At 41.7% G+C, this 16,881-nt stretch overlaps 1 protein-coding gene across 3 annotated transcripts in view; it reads left to right on the top strand.

Moving 5' to 3' along the window:
* The first annotated feature begins 343 nt into the window (after window positions 1-343).
* Window positions 344-16,881, top strand: part of BANK1 (B cell scaffold protein with ankyrin repeats 1) — a 1,061,267-nt gene continuing 1,044,729 nt past the window's right edge. For all 3 annotated transcript variants that reach the window (XM_075350716.1, XM_075350725.1, XM_075350707.1), the window contains exon 1: window positions 344-407. In XM_075350716.1, coding sequence (XP_075206831.1) covers window positions 359-407 — 49 coding nt within the window. In that variant the 5' untranslated portion in view covers window positions 344-358. The remainder of the gene's footprint in view (window positions 408-16,881) is intronic.

Raw genomic sequence — 16,881 nt, 5'->3', positions numbered from 1 at the left:
ACACAGTATATACTATATATATATATGTATATATATATATATATATATATATATATATATATATATATATATACACACATATATAGAATATATATATGTATATATTTTATTTTTTTTATATATATATATATATATATATATATATATATATATATATATATATATAAACCTTTGTCATGGGTTCATGTGACATAAGGATTGCTTAGTTAATTTTAGCCTGTGCAAGTTCAGAAGAACTTCTTCTTAGCTGTGGTAAATGACTTCAGGAAGTGTGTTCTAAACATGATGGTGTTAATAAAGGCAACAACACATTTCCTGCAAAACAAGTTCTGGGCGCCCTGTAGACAGTTACTCTCCTATGCGCTTGTCCGTGAATTTGGTAGGACGTACTGGTGGGAGAATGACAGGTAAGTGTCCTAATTTCTGTTTAAAATCAACATATAAAGTATGCAAGTTGTTTCCGTAGGAAAACACTATGTACACATTGTAACAATGGAACACTTCCTTTTCTATAAGTAAACTGAGATGTTAGCAGATAATGCTGTCGAGAACCATTATATCTATTGTCAGCTCTCACTGTTTTATGTTTGTATACAGTGACAGAACATAGCTATTTTTCATAGGATAGAAAACTTATAGACAACCTGTCCCCAGATCAAAAGTACACAGCTTTTGTTCTTATTTTATTCCTGATGCTGCACTGAGCATTCAGTTGTTTTGTTTTTTTCTTAATCTGCCTTATGATTTCAGAGACATTAACCTTTTTACTTACTGTTAATTTTTTTGGCCTTAATCAAAGTTACTTGCTCACTGGATTCCTTGGGAGCATGTCTAGTTTGCTTCTGCAAAATGAACCTGCTGTAAACAATGCAGCTTGATAATGAACAAAAAAAGCACATACAATCTAAAATGCTTGTTATCTGTGTAACCATTTTGCAGACACAAAAAACCCACAAAACAGAATACTCAGAGGAGCAGCTGTAATAGCATAGGAATGAAAACTGGTCACTTTTAGAAATCCATGTCTTTTTTAATATATATATGAGATCTTAGTTTAAATGATAGCAGACATTACCAGTATGAGACATGTAATGACTGACAGTCTGCTCTCCTGATCTCACTGCAGAGATGTGTGTGATTATAACTAACACTTCTTCAGCTTCCATATCTCAAGCAGCCATTATGCAGGGGAGGGCAGAACAGCAAGGCTGACTGAGGAGTGCTACAACTACAGATGTATTTGTAATGAGACAAAGTTCACCTCTGTTATACTGTTATTTGTAAGCTAATACAACTCTGCAGTGAAATAAGGAAATCAGGAAAACAGACTGTCAGTCATTACTTGTCTCACATTTTTAATGCCCACTGTCATTTAAAATAATCTCTGGAGGCAGACTCTAAGGCTATGTGCGCACTAGAAATGTGAAGTTTCTCAAGAAAATTTCTTGAGAAACTTCTGGGAGTGAAAGATTTCCAGACCTCCGTAAAAAATCTGCACCAAATCCGCATGCGTATTTGACGCGGATTTGCCGCGGATTAGCCGCGGAATAGCCGCGGAATTGCCGCGATTTTCCCGCGGGTGGTTCCCTGCGGATTTTTGCAGGCTGTACTGCCGAAATCCGCAGGGTACCTGCGGAAATAATGGACATGTTCATTTTCTCAAGAAAGTTTCTCGAGAAATTCTTCTCAAGGAAATTTCTTGAGAAAAATCCGCACAAGTGCGCACAGTTATTTTTTTTTTCCATAGAATTTGCTGGGAAATGTCTGCACAAAGATTGTAGACATTTCTCAAGAAATTTCCGCGGCAAATCCGCGGGTAAATCCGCGGGTAAAAAGGTGTAGTGCGCACAGAGCCTAAAGAAGATTTACAGTCTGAGAAAAATGTGATTGTTAAAATGCCTCACCATGCAATGAAGAATATGGTTGCTCCCATCTTTACGTGCATTGATCCAAACTACTGACCAAAGGTGACAGATGCAAAAAGTAAAGCTGGATCCGTATATAGGTATAAAACATTTCCAAAGCTTTATTCAATCATTTTAAAAGGATATCCATAGGAAAGCCCAATAAAATCTATTAATTCTGATTAGTGATGAGCGAGTACTAAAAAGCTCGGGTGCTCGAAGCTCGGGCCGAGCCTCCCAAGATACTCGTGTACTCGGCCCGAGCACCGAGCCCAATGTTATCCTATGGGAGACCCGAGTATTTTTGTGAAATGACCCCCCGGCAGCATGTAGAAACCCTAAAAATGTCACAAAAGTCTCAGAAGAGTGCTCAAATGACATGGCATCAGCATGGGGAAGACCCCTTGAAGCATTTATCACTCAAAAGTCACAGCTGTGAACAATTTTGTCCAAGTTTTACGCCATTTTTACGGACTCACCAGAAACCCTTCCAAAATGACACCAAAATGAATTTTCATGGCGGAAATGTTAAGGGCACATACCCAATAGTGAGATAGAGCTGGTGTATGTTACTTTTTGAGATTAATACATGAAAGATTTTACGTGAAAACCTTGTGTGGCACTCCGATGTCCAAAACGCACGTTTTGTGCTTTTTACTAACGATGTTGGTCATTTTTTTTTTCATTCTATCTCCCGTCGGTCTGTCTCTCTCTGTCTTGTCTGTCCCCCTCTCACAGTCTGTCGGTCACTTCCCCCCCCTCTCTCTTACTTACCGTTCCCCGATCACTGCCGCGGCGCTGCACAGCTGTTCAAACTCCGGTGGCTTTTCCTCTTTTGAAAAAGCCGGCCGCTCATTAATCAATCTCGTATTCTCTGCTTTCCTGCTTTTCGGCGCCTATGATTGGTTGCAGTGAAACACGCTCCCACACTGAGTGACAGCTGTCTCACTGCACCCAATCACAGCAGCCGGTGTGTGTATACTGTGCAGTGAAATAAATAATTAAATAATTAAAAAAAACGGCGTGCGGTCCCCCCAATTTTAATACCAGCCAGATAAAGCCATACGGCTGAAGGCTGGTATTCTCAGGATGGGGAGCTCCACGTTATGGGGAGCCCCCCACCCTAACAATATCAGTCAGCAGCCGCCCAGAATTGCCGCATACATTATATGCGACAGTTCTGGGACTGTACCCGGCTCTTCCCGATTTACCCTAGTGCGTTGGCAAATCGGGGTAATAAGGAGTTAATGGCAGCCCATAGCTGCCACTAAATCCTAGATTAATCATGTCAGGTGTCTCCCCGAGATTCCTTCCATGATTAATCTGTAAATTACAGTTAAAAAACACACACACCCGAAAAATCCTTTATTAGAAATAAAAAACACTAACAAAGTCCCTCATTACCAATTTATTAACCCCGACAAACCCTCCATGTCCGGCGTACTCTACAGTCCTCCAGCATCGCGTCCAGCTCTGCTGCATGGAAGTGACAGGAGCTGCAGAATACACCGCCGCTCCGGTCACCTCCACGCAGCTAATGAGATGAGTATAGCGATCAGCTGAGCTGTCACTGAGGTTACCTGGATCCAGCGGTGGATGCAGCGGTGGCCGCGGGTAACCTCAGTGACAGCTCAGCTGATCGCGCTACTCACCGCCGCTCCAGTCAGCTCCATGCACCAACTGAGGTGAGTATAGCGATCAGCTGCTGTCACTGAGGTTAATCGCGGCCACCGTTGGATCCAGCGGTGGCCGGGAGTTACCTGACTGACAGCAGCTGATCGCGCTATTCCCTTCATTAGCTGCGTGGAGGTGACCGGAGCGGCGGTGTCTTCTGCAGCTCCTGTCACTTCCATGCAGCAGAGCTGGACGCGACGCCGGAGTCCGTGGAGTACGCCGGACATGGAGGGTTTGTCGGGGTTAATAAATTGGTAATGAGGGACTTTGTTAGTGTTTTTTATTTCTAATAAAGGATTTTTCGGGTGTGTGTGTTTTTTAACTGTAATTTACAGATTAATCATGGAAGGAATCTCGGGGAGACGCCTGACATGATTAATCTAGGATTTAGTGGCAGCTATGGGCTGCCATTAACTCCTTATTACCCCGATTTGCCAACGCACTAGGGTAAATCGGGAAGAGCCGGGTACAGCCCCAGAACTGTCGCATATAATGTATGCGGCAATTCTGGGCAGCTGCTGACTGATATTGTTAGGGTGGGGGGCTCCCCATAACGTGGAGCTCCCCATCCTGAGAATACCAGCCTTCAGCTGTATGGCTTTATCTGGCTGGTATTAAAATTGGGGGGACCGCACGCCGTTTTTTTTAATTATTTATTTCTTTATTTTACTGCACAGTATAGACCCGCCCACCGGCTGCTGTGATTGGGTGCAGTGTGACACCTGTCACTCAGCGTGGGGGCGTGTCTCACTGCAACCAATCATAGGCGCCTGTGGGCGTGGAAAGCAGGGAATATGAGATGGCTGTGTACAGAGCACAGCGCGCCCGCCGGTATAAAGGCTCGGTCACGCTGTGCGGGCCGGCCAATCACTGCAATTCCACAACTAACAGGGCTGTGGCATTGCAGTGGTCTGCCAGCCAATCCCTGCATGAGGGCTGGCTCTCAAAAGAGCGCCAACATGCAGGGATGAAGACCACGACTAAAGCATGAGTATTGCAAAATTACTCGGTACCCGCTGAGTAGCCCGAGTACAGTGATACTCGTGCGAGTACCGAGTAGTAACAAGCATACTCGCTCATCACTAATTCTGTGTTTCTGGCAAAAGCTTTTAGTCATAAAATGTGTACAGACATCAAGGAAAGGAGCTACTGTATTTGAAGGTTACACCTTCAGGGAAGAAATGGAATTAATTGTTAATTGGTTACCAAATTGCAGAGAAACAACCATGTGTGTCTATCGTCCAATACACATAGATATCAATAAATAGATTAAAGGGTACTTTACACGCTACAATATTGCTATCGATATCGCTAGCAAGCGTACCCGCCCCCGTCGGTTGTGCGTCATGCACAAATCGCTGCCCGTGGCGCACAACATCGCTTACACCCGTCACACGGACTTACCTTCCCTGCGACGTTACTGTGGCCGGCGAACCGCCTCCTTTCTAAGGGGCGGTTTGTGTGGCATCACAGCGACGTCACACGGCAGCCGTCCAATAGCAGAGGAGGGGCGGAGATGAGCGGTCGGAACTTCCCGCCCACCTCCTTCCTTCCACATTGCCAGTGGACGCAGGTAAGGAGATGTTCGTTGTTCCTGAGGTGTCACACATAGTGATGTGTGATGCCACAGGAACGATGAACAACCAGCGGCATGCACCACCAACGATATTATGAAAAGGAGCAACGTGACAATGATCAACGATTTTTGACGTTTTTACGATCATTGATCGTCGCTCCTTGGTGTCACAAGCTGCGATGTTGCTAATGACGCCGGATGTGCGTCACAAACATCGTGACCCCCGACGATATATCGTTAGCGATGTCGCAGTATGTAAAGCACCCTTTAGTTCAAGGATTCCAAAAATATATGTATAAAATATTATAATCTAGAATTTACAATCCTATAAACTAGTGAAAAACATATAAGAAAGAAATGAAACAAGAAAAGAACATACATCAAATTCAACTATATTACTGACATACACTAATAGACTAACATAGTGTCTTTTCTATAGTTCATACCTTTGGGTACTTTAGTGTCCAACCTATTCATGTAGAAGGCTTCCCTGAGAGATAGTTTCTTATGCCAATCCCCACCTCTGATGCATGGAATTACCATTTCAGTCCCAAAAATGGGAAAGTTTTTCATGGGTTTTGCTTTGGATACCCTTTTAACATGATGGAATAAAGCCTTGACATGTTTATACCTACTGTATATGTGAATCCAGCTTTCCTTTTTGCACCTTAAGGAGATTTGAGTCCCATCAAGGGACTTAACTGCTCATTTACGCATTCGGAAAAAACATTGACTTATTTGGAATCAGATTGCAGATATGATGATATGTTTTAGTCAATTTTCTATGAACAGGATGCCAAAATAGATGGCTTAGGAGAATTAATGCTACTGATACATTCCTTTAATGTCCTATACATTCCTCAACATTGAAATTACAACTCCATGAAACAAAGGTAGTTGAATTAGGGAAATCACACAATTGATAGACATGTTAATGATATGTAAATTATGCAATTCAAAGATGTTTTAAAACATCTCAATGTATTTAGTATTAAAATGGTGGTTCCCCCATATTTTTTTATTTTCTAGATCGATATTATATTGAGAAACAATGTTTCTCTCAAATACCTTATGTTGGCAATAGTGCCTGTGAGAGGTGCTATTTCAGACCACTGTTCTCCGCTCCGTGACCCCCAGCCTTCGTGACCTCGGGGATCCAGTTACGTCACATCAAGTTCCTGACACTGCGGCCAGCCGCAGTGTCCGTGAGTGATGGGCTGTGGGCAGTGTTTCACTGCTCGTCACAGCCCATCTGCTCTCTCCTCCTTTACAGCAGAGCGCTGCAAGCAGGAGACACGCTGGGCTGTGACGAGCGATGAAACACCACCCACAGCCCAGTGAGTCAGGAAGACTGGGGCCGACCTCAGTGTCCATGAGTGATGGGCTGTGGGCGGTGTTTCATCGCTCATCACAGCCCATCTGCTCCCTCCTCCCTCACAGCAGAACGCTGCAAGCAGAAGCAGTGAAACACTCCTATTAGCAGTGAAACACCGCCCACAGCCCATCACTCACAGACACTATGGCCAGCCATGGTGTCAGGAACCTGACGTGACGTCACCGGAACCCCGAGGTCACGGAGGCCAGGCGTCACAGAGCGGGGAACAGCAGTCTGCAATAGCACCTCTCACAGGCACTCTTGCCAACATAAGGTATTTGAGAGAAACATTGTTTCTCAATATAATAACGATTAATAAAAAATATGGGTGAACCACCCCTTTAAGTATAAGTATCATAGGCATAAATACACACATTTACATGTGTTGGCATGCTATCAATGAAGGTATTAATGGTTGAGGAATGTTCTGCCTTGTTTAGTGCACTTGCATATTATCAACATCCGCTACTGCCAAGTCCTCTGTTATTGCCTACCATTGACATCCCAGATGTCCTCGCTGGGAGGCAATTCTTGAGATGTTGAAGGCTATGGTAGCTTGTTTAGGTCACAAAGGCTGCTCAAAGTAGCTTGAACAGTATTTGGACTGGTGTTACCATAATTAAAATGCTCCTACTACTTCTACAAACAAATCATTGTAACACCAAGCTGTTAGTATACCTGCAATGAAGATGAGATGAGTCCAGTTTCCCCACACCATAAGCCCTGAAGTAGGTCCAGTGTGATGATCCCTAATGAAGAAAACTTCATGGTGATGTCCACATGGTCCACAACCAATCAGCGCCTATTATTGTGTCAGTCAGAAAAGAGGCATTCCTCACTGAAGAGAAAAACATTCCATTCCAGCCTCCACTGGAGCTAAGTATCTGACGTATAACACAATTCAGTGTAAATGTCTTCTTATGTTTGATATCTGACTCCCAGTTTGACTTGCTCTACAGAATGGATCAATCGTGGAACTAGTGGTGCAGCCATTTCTATAAGGTGTACCATTTTAAAAATGACAATGTCAGGCCATATGTTATTAGTGCTATTGTAAGCTGTTTTCATGGCCTTCACATACTACTATGGTCTGCAGTGTCTCAGGGCATCATTGGTCAGAAATTGCAAAGTGAGCTGCCAGCAAAGGTTCTTGATGATTTGCATGCCTTGCTGCATTCAGCATAACAGAACATTCCTCAGTGAACCGTTATTAAACTTATGAACCCCTTCACAACATTGAACGTATACATACGTCCAAGGTAGTTTCACCCTGGTTACCGAGGGCTCCGGTGATGAGCTTGTGGTAGTCCCCGCAGATGTCTGCTAATCTGATCAGCAGATATGTGTGGCTAACAGGCGCAGGTGGATCAGAGATACACCCACGCTTGCTAACCACTTAGATCGCGCTGTCAAAATCTGACAGTGAGATTTAAATATCTGTCGCCAGGATCGGATTATTCCCTGTTGCCATCAGTGGCCTCGTGATGCCATCTTAGGGTGCCATGGTGTTGAAATTGTAGCGCGTTGTTGCAGCATCACTTTGATCAGCACAAGCAATCAGAGTGTGCAGCAATAAAGTTTCCTGGGGGTTTAGTAAAATCAATAAAAAAAGTAAAAACAAGTTTCAAATCACCCCCCTTTCGCTACATTGAAAGTAAGGCCTCTGCCACACTCACGTGAAATTCACGCACGTGCCGAGAGACACGTATTTTCCCTGCGTGTTGCGTGCAGGTAAGTACGTGTCTCTGGTAAGTGCGGGCCACGTGTGTTCTACGTGTGCTATCCGCGATAGCACACGTAGAACCGGTAATTATTATACTCACCTGGTCCTTCCTGATGTCCACGCTGCTGTCCGTGGTGCTGATCCTCGGTCTCCAGCCCTCCCGTCTCCCCGCTGCTGCCAGGCAGTGAAGTGAATATTCAATGAGAATAATGAGCGGCGGTCGGCAGCAAGAGGCAGCAGCGGCAGAGACAGGAGGGCTGGAGAAGGTGAGTTAATGTTTTGTTTTTTTTCCAATGACATGTGTGTTTTCTCCGGCGCGTGTCACACGGAACCGCATCCACACTACACCCGTGTGGTGCGGGTGCGGGCCGTGTGACACCCGTGCTGCCGGTGAAAAAACGGACATGTCAGCGCTTTCAAAAACGCACACACGTACAAACGCACATGGACACACGTTCCGTGTGGTTTTACGTGTGTGTGCCTGCTACAATAGGGTAGCATTGGTTAAAGTGTCTCCGTGCCGCCGGTACGTGTAAAAAATGACAAACACGTGCCGGAGGCACGGATGTGTGGCGCAGGCCTAAAACAATAAAACAAAGAAAAAAATACACATTTGTTATCGCCGCATTTATAAATGCCTGATCTATCAAATATAAAATCAGTTAATATGATTTGTACACAAGCAATAACAAAATTCCAAACCCCTATATTATGTTTTTGATCATTGCAACATTGCATTAAAATGCAATAACCGGCAATGAAAACTATGTGTCTATGCAAAAATAGTATCATTAAAAATGTTAGCACAAGATGCAAAAAATAAGCTATCACTGAGCCCCAGATCCCAAAAAAATGAGAACTCTACGGGTTCTGGAAATTGGCAACAAAAGTGCTATTGTTTTTTTGGACAAACTTCCGATTTTTTTTTCATCCCTTAGATAATAGTAAAAGTAAACAAGTTTCGTATCTACGAACCCATACTGACATGAGGCATCATATTGACACATCAGTTTTACCATATAGTGACTGTGGTAAATAAAAGACCCCCATAACAGCTGTGTAATTGCATTCTTTTTTTGCAACTTCACCACACTTGGAATTTTTTTTCCCATTTTGTGGTACACTATGTGGTAAAACTAATGGTCTCATTCAAAAGTACAACTCATCCCACAAAAACAAGTCCCATATGGCTATATTGATGGAAAAATAAAAAAGTTTATGGCTCTTGGAAGAAGGGGAGGACAAAACAAAAAGGAAGAAATCCCCGGAGGGTGAAGGGGTAACAGCATGCCTATGAGTTTCTGCGCATGGAACTAATACTCAATACTGTAGAAATCAAGATGTTTTGAAAGTTTTGTTCCATTTTTTTCATCAAATGCATATTATTAACACCCTGTAATTTTCATAACTCTACAATTTTTCATAATTGGTGTTGCAAATTCAATGTTGAGTATATGCATAGGGTGGGTCATGATAAACAGAACCCTGCTTCCCTTGTGTGGTTTGTACTCCATAATGCTTATTGGATCCCAGTCATGTTTTTCTTGCTTTTTTTTCAGGCTGATAAATGCAGGATATAATCAGAAAACCACAGTAGAAATTTTTTATGTTTTTATGCCTTTTTGTTACTTTTTTTGGCCATTTTGATCTTAACTGGGACAAATTGCAATGAAAACACAGAAAGACTTGGCATGCTGTGTTTTTAAAAATGAGTCACAGGTCAAATAATGCAATTAAAACTTTATTATTTTAAAATGCTGCATTTTTCAACATGAAAAAATGTAGAAAATTCGGATCATAAATGCTACATTGGAACAATCCATTATAGTAAAACTGTTTTTGTTGTGAATAGTAGGCAATCAGAGCTCAGCTTCAAGAGATGTTTAAAGGCCCCGTCACACACAACGAGATCGCTAACGAGATTGTTGTTGCGTCACCATTTCTGTGACGCAGCAGTGATTTCGTTATGTGTGACACCTACCAGCGATCAGGCCCCTGCTATGAGATCGCTAGTCATTGCCGAATGGTCCAGACCATTTTCTTCAAAGGCGATGTCCTGCTGACCAGGACGCATCGCTGTGTTTGACGCCTACCAACGACCTCCTAACACAGTCCCAACGCCTGTCTAGATCATTATACAGGTCGCTCATCATTACTGCATCATTGGTAAGATCTGACTGTGTGACATCTTACCAGCGACCTCCCAGCGACTTACCAGCGATCCTTATCAAGTCGCATCGTTTTCTGGATCACTGGTAAGTCGTTAAATGTGACGGGGGCTTAAGAAATTAATGAGACCCATTGCATCTTTCCATCTTTTCTCTAAAATCTTGAACAATATTCAAAGTTATAAAAAATGTGAATACGTATGTGCAAAACCGCCTTTAAAAAATGAAGTCGTAAAAAAAAATAATCATACTGTGGTAACATGGGGAATGTCCGGTAAAAGCCTTTCCAATTTGCATCATATCTTATCTTCAAACTGTACACATGATCTGAAATATGTAAATTATTTTATTTTCTCCAGAATAGTTCCTCAGAAAGACTAATTTACATAACAAACCTCTGGTGACTTTAGTGACCACAAACAAAAGAGATGTCCTGGTTTCATATCTTTCTTTTCTATTAGCTCGAGCTTTCTTTGGGTGACAAAGCTTTTGGTTTTTGCAGAATCCCCTGTACACCTATACAGTATCTATATGTATAGTAAACAATCTACAGCATATTTTAACTCTAAAATTTAGATAAAACACTCTTTGGGTGTAACTCAACTAACAACATCCTATGGAAGGACATTTTCTCTAACACATTTACCACATTACTGTATACAGCGGTTTTTAAGTGAATTATTTGTGTAGTGACCAGTCATGTGTGAAACATCTGTTATCTGACAGTTCTCAGTTTAGACCTGCACAACTGAGAAATTGACACTTTTTCCACTTTTTCATTGAGTCTGTACGCTACATAGTATCTTTCTATAATGATTAATTATAAGTGACACATTAATATACAAAATACCGGACAAATTGCCTATTGCAAACAGAAGCCTGTTAACTTATTATCCTCTTTGAGCCTTTATTTGATCCTTAAAAGTCAATTAGGGAACTGCTCATTGCAATTACTTCAAAGAAAACTGTACTTTCAATAAACTTTTCATAAATCAATAGTACATTATAAACATAATTTATTTTATCAGAAAAATACATTTCTTTCTCCATTTTTATAACACTAGTTTACCTTCCTAACATCGTGAACTCATCATTCACTCTGACAAATTAGTTCAAGTCTCTCTTGGTCAAGACAAGACAGGCTACCAGGAGGAGTAGGAAGATAGAGGAACAGATACAGGGGCAAATGAACAGAGGGTACAGATCTTAGGTAGCATATACTAGAGATGGAGTCACAGGTACACTGCTCAGTACTGCTTATAATTGCCAGAAATATTGTTATTTTAACATGAAGCCACTCACTTGAGAGCTTACTCTGAAAAGTTATTGTAAAGTACATTTACCCTTTAAAAGCACTTTCCAAAGATATATATCATTAGCATATGGCTGACATATAGTATCAATATCTGATTGATGGAAATCCACATTTTCTTAGTACAAAAGTTGTTTTTTTCCAAAATAGTACTAGTACTACTACCTATTCAAAACATTAATGTGGGTCCAGTGTTTGAAAATGTATACATTCCTATTGACTGTAGAGATGGGCAAACCCACAGATTTTCAGGCTCACCAGGTCAGGATCAGACTTAGCCCGAACTTGAGCCCAAGTCCGGTCCCCCATATAAATTTATGGGGACCTAAAGTTTAGTGCTATAAAATGGTGTAAGGGCTAGGGGCGGCAAAAGCTAGCAAAATGGGGATTAAAGCAGGTCAATTATGCTGGGTTTCCATCTGGTTGTCACACTGCTTCAGAGTCTGTTCATTAAACCTTATGAATATTCACTGCTTTTCCAGCCCACCCTCTATTACAGCATCTGTGATTGGTTGCAGTCAGATTGCACACACCCTCTGTGCTGGCGTCTGTGATTGATCAGCTTCTCACTAGCTGCCTGCATCCCCAAATATAAGTAAATTATTGTAAAAAAATGATGTGCAATCCCCTTTATTCTGTGCACTTTATCTTGGCTGTGTATCAAAATACGAGGGACCCCAAGCAGCTATTTTTTAATGATTTAAATAAAAAGCATGGGGTCCAACACAATTTTGATACCCAGCGCTGATAAAGCAGACAACTCGGGCTGGTATTCTGAGGCTAGAAAGGCGCATGGTTATTGAGCCCTCCACAGTCTAAAAATAGCAGCCCACAGCTGCTCCAGAACTGGCATATCCATTAGATTCACCAATCTTGGCGCTCACCCTGCTCATTCTGATTGCCCTGGTGCGGTGGTAATCAAAGTAATATAATGAGTTAATGACAGCTGTAATTTGTCAAAATATCACTGTGCCACAAATCCCTGTATTAGTAATGGGTGGGGGTCTATGAGACCATTACTAATTGTATAAATAAGAACACACAGCCCAGAGAAAAATCCTTTATTTAAAAATAAAAAAACACCCACTTTCTCCAATTTATTAACCCCCCCAAAAAAATCCCTGCAGGTCAAATGTACTCAACACTATGACGTCCCATGATGATACCAGATCTGCTATATCCTGGGTTCCAAGTGCCTGGTCACATTAAAATATGTGACTGATCACTGCAGGCTGTAGGACATACTGATGAGCCACAGCTGTGAGAGTGGTGACATCAGTGAGTATACGTAAGGTCAAAGCTGTCTGTTCACACGTACCCCAATTGTGATCTCAGATGAGCTCACCAGAGGTGAACACATTTAACTCAGTGAACACACCTCAAGTGAAGTCATTGAACTCAATGCTGGATTACCAGATTATACTATGTGTGGATGTTGAGCTTCTGGTTGCAGAAAATGTGGAACTGAATCTGCATCTCCTGGCAGAAAAATGCTTCAAAAATGTGTTGTGAGTTTTTCTGCCAGGAGATGCAGAAATTTCTGCAACCAAATACTTGACGTGCACACACAGTCTAATTCAGTAATCTAGCATGGAGTTCAATGAGTTCACCTGAGGTGAGCTCACCTGAAGTTACAGCTGGGATGTGATTAGAACCATCAGCTGTGACCTCAGGTAAGCTCAATGAACTCAATCCCGGATTACCGGAATGCACATGCATAATCTAGCATTGAGTTTTGTGGTGCCAATTAATCAAGTAATCCGGCACCATTGAAGTCAATAATATAGTAATCCAGGACCATTAAACTCAATGGCGGATTACCGGAATTGAGTTTAATGAGTTCACCTCAGGTGAGTTCACCTAGCTGGGGTATCATCAGTGTGTCTAAGAGGTTGCACTGATCGGTCACGTTTACTAATCTGACCATGCACTGCGATCTGAGGATGTAGCATTTGGAGTGTTGTGCAAAATCATGGTGTGGATTGCGTCAGACCTGCAGGGGTGTTTTGGGGGTTAATAAATTGAAGAAAGAGGGTGTTTGTTTTGTTTATTTTATTAATAAAGGACTTTTCTTTTTGTTTTGGTTTAGTCTTTTTACTTACACAATTAGTAATTACTTATCCAGGTCTTCATGGCTGCTATGATTTTTTGACAAATCACAGCTGTTATTAGCCCCTTATATTACCTGGATTGCCACCGGTACAGGGCAATCGATATGAGATTTTTACATCTAATGGATTTGCCATTCTGAGGCAGCTGTGAGCTGTTATATTTAGACTGTGGAGAGTTCAATAACCATGGGCCACCCTATCCTGAGAATACAAGCCCCTAGCTGTTTTATCTTGGCGGGGTATCAAAATTGGGGGACTCCATGACTGTTTTGACTCCATGACTTTTTTTTTTTAATTGAATTAGTTAATTTTTTAAAAAAAGGCATGGGGTTAATCATATTTTGACACACAGCCAAGATAAAGCGTACAACATGAGGGCATATATTTACATATCTATATCTATCTATATATAATATACATGCATAGCATGGTGACTCAGTGATAAGCATTACAGTCTTTCAGTGCTGGGGTCCTTGGTTTAAATCCCATCAAGGACAACATCTGCAATGAGTTTGTATGTTCTCCTCGTGTTTCCGTCAGTTTCCTCTGGGCTCTCTGATTTCCTCCCACACTCCAAAAACATACTGATAGGAAATTTAGATTGTGAGCCCCAGTGGGGATAGTGATAGTCACGTCTGTAAAGTGTTGTGTAATTGTTAGCGTTATATAAGTGAGTAAAACAAATAAAAACAATATTTGTATATACGGAGGGTGAAAGAAGTATTGAACATGTCCCCCATTCTCTAAGTCAATATTTTTCTTTAGATGCTATTTACATAAATTTCTCATCAGATGTCAGTAATAACCCATCCAATCCACATAAGCATAGAAATAAAAAAATAGATTTCCATAAATTTAGTGATGTGTAAAAATGAGAAATGATACAGGTAAAAAGTATTCAACACACTTACAGAAATTTTATTTAATACTTTATACAAAACCTTGGTTGGTGATGCCAACTTCAAGATGTCTCTTGTATGGAGAAACTAGATGCATGCATTTCTCATGTGTGATTTTTGGCTGATTTTTTCACATAAAAACTCTTCAAATCCTGGAGGTGCAGTGGGCGCTTTTTATAAATTCTGAGCTTTATTTCCTTTAATAAATGTTTTCTTAGATTAATATCAGGTGATTGGCTGGGTCATTCTAGTAGCTTTATTTTCTTTCTCTGAAATCAATTGAGAGTTTTCTTGGCTGTGTGTTTGGGATCATAGTCTTACTGAAATATGCACCCTCATTTAATCTTCATCATCCTGGTAGGTGACAGCAGATTTTTTTCAAGAATGTCTTGGTTGTTTCATCTTCATCATCATGGTAGATGGCTGTGGATTTTTATCAAGGATGTCTCGGTACATTTGTCCATTCATCCTTCCTTCAATTATATGAAGTTGCCAGTACCATATGCTGAAAAACAGCCCTACACCATGATGTTCCCACTTTCAAACTTCACCTTTGGTATGGTGCTTTAGGGGTGATAAGCAGTGCCTTTTGGCCTCCAAACATGGTGTGTATTTGAAGTAAAAATAATAACCTATAAAGAACAGAGTGAATAGCCAAAAGGTAGAATCAAATAATATCTTTATTGAAAAAATTAATCAGCAAAGTAAAAAACACTAACAAACAAAAAAAGAAAAAGGGGATACACCATGAAAATTATTTCCATCCATAAGCAACCCAAAAGCACAATTGTATCACCAATACATAATGGATAAATATATATATATATCTATTTTGACCACTAGGGGTCCTCAATATAAGGTTAGATATTACACTCCTCTTCAGTCAGTACATAAAGCAATAAATCAGATATGTGGGACAAATCCACCTGTGCAAATAAGGCAAGAAGTAGATAAAATGCACTATATGGGCTGTGTTTCAATAATGAGCTAGAAAAGTATAAATGGCACTGCCAATGTATAATATATTGCACCAACCCAAAGATGATAAATAGCAGCAAAAAGATAATAATTATTGCACTGACCCAGAGCACCGAAAACCAGCGGTTTTAGCAGCAACATGACAAGTAATATTGCATTAGCCCGAGGTTCAAAGATGCAGCCATAAGAGCATGAAGAGGCCAGGGGATACAAAAGCAGCCATACGAACCAGTGTCAGGCTGCCAGAATAAAGTGCACGGAGCTTGGAGAAAATAAATACCCTAACGCGCGTTTCGCCAGGGGCTTCTTCACAAATTTTTAATTTTTTCAATAAAGATATTATTTGATTCTACCTTTTGGCTATTCACTCTGTTCTTTATAGCTTATTGTTCTTACTTCAGAGTTAGCTAATATATGATTTTGGCCATTTATTGGTGTTTTGAAGTAAAAATAGTTCAATCTTAAGGCTGCTTTACACGGTACGACCGATTGTGCAATTTCACAATCGATCGTACCCGCCCCCGTCCTTTTTGCGTCAAGGGAAAATCGCTGCCCGTGTCGCACAAAGTCAGTAACCCCCATCACACGTACTTACCTCTCGTGCGACCACGCTGTGGGCAGCGAACGTCCACTTCCTGGAGTGGGAGGGATGTTCGGCGTCACAGCGACGTCACACGGCCACCGGCCAATGGAAGCGGAGGGGCGGAGATGAGTGGGACGTAAACATCCCGCCCACCTCCTTCCTTCACATAGCCGGCGGCAGCCGAGTGACACAGGTGAGCTGCTGTTAATCGTTCCCGGCGTGTCACACGGAGCGGCGTGTGCTACCACGGAAACGATGAACAACTAAATTAAACGATATTGTGGAACCTAGCGACCAGTACACGACTCACGATTTGTGAGCGATACTGCGTCGCTAGGAGGTGTCACACAGGCCGACATCGCCAGCGATGCCGGATGTGCGTCACAAAAACCGTGACCCCGACGATCTATCGCACGATAGATTGTCTGGTATAAAGCAGCCTTAAATCTCATCTGACCAGACTATATTCTCCCAGCATTTCAGAGGCTTGCCTAAATGATGTTGAGAACTAGTGATGAGCGAGTACTAAAAAGCTCGGGTGCTCGAAGCTCGGGCCGAGCCTCCCAAGATACTCGTGT

Source organism: Anomaloglossus baeobatrachus, chromosome 1, assembly GCF_048569485.1.
Source record: "Anomaloglossus baeobatrachus isolate aAnoBae1 chromosome 1, aAnoBae1.hap1, whole genome shotgun sequence".
Lineage (NCBI taxonomy): Eukaryota > Metazoa > Chordata > Amphibia > Anura > Aromobatidae > Anomaloglossus > Anomaloglossus baeobatrachus.
This window is presented reverse-complemented; position numbering and strand designations above follow the sequence as displayed.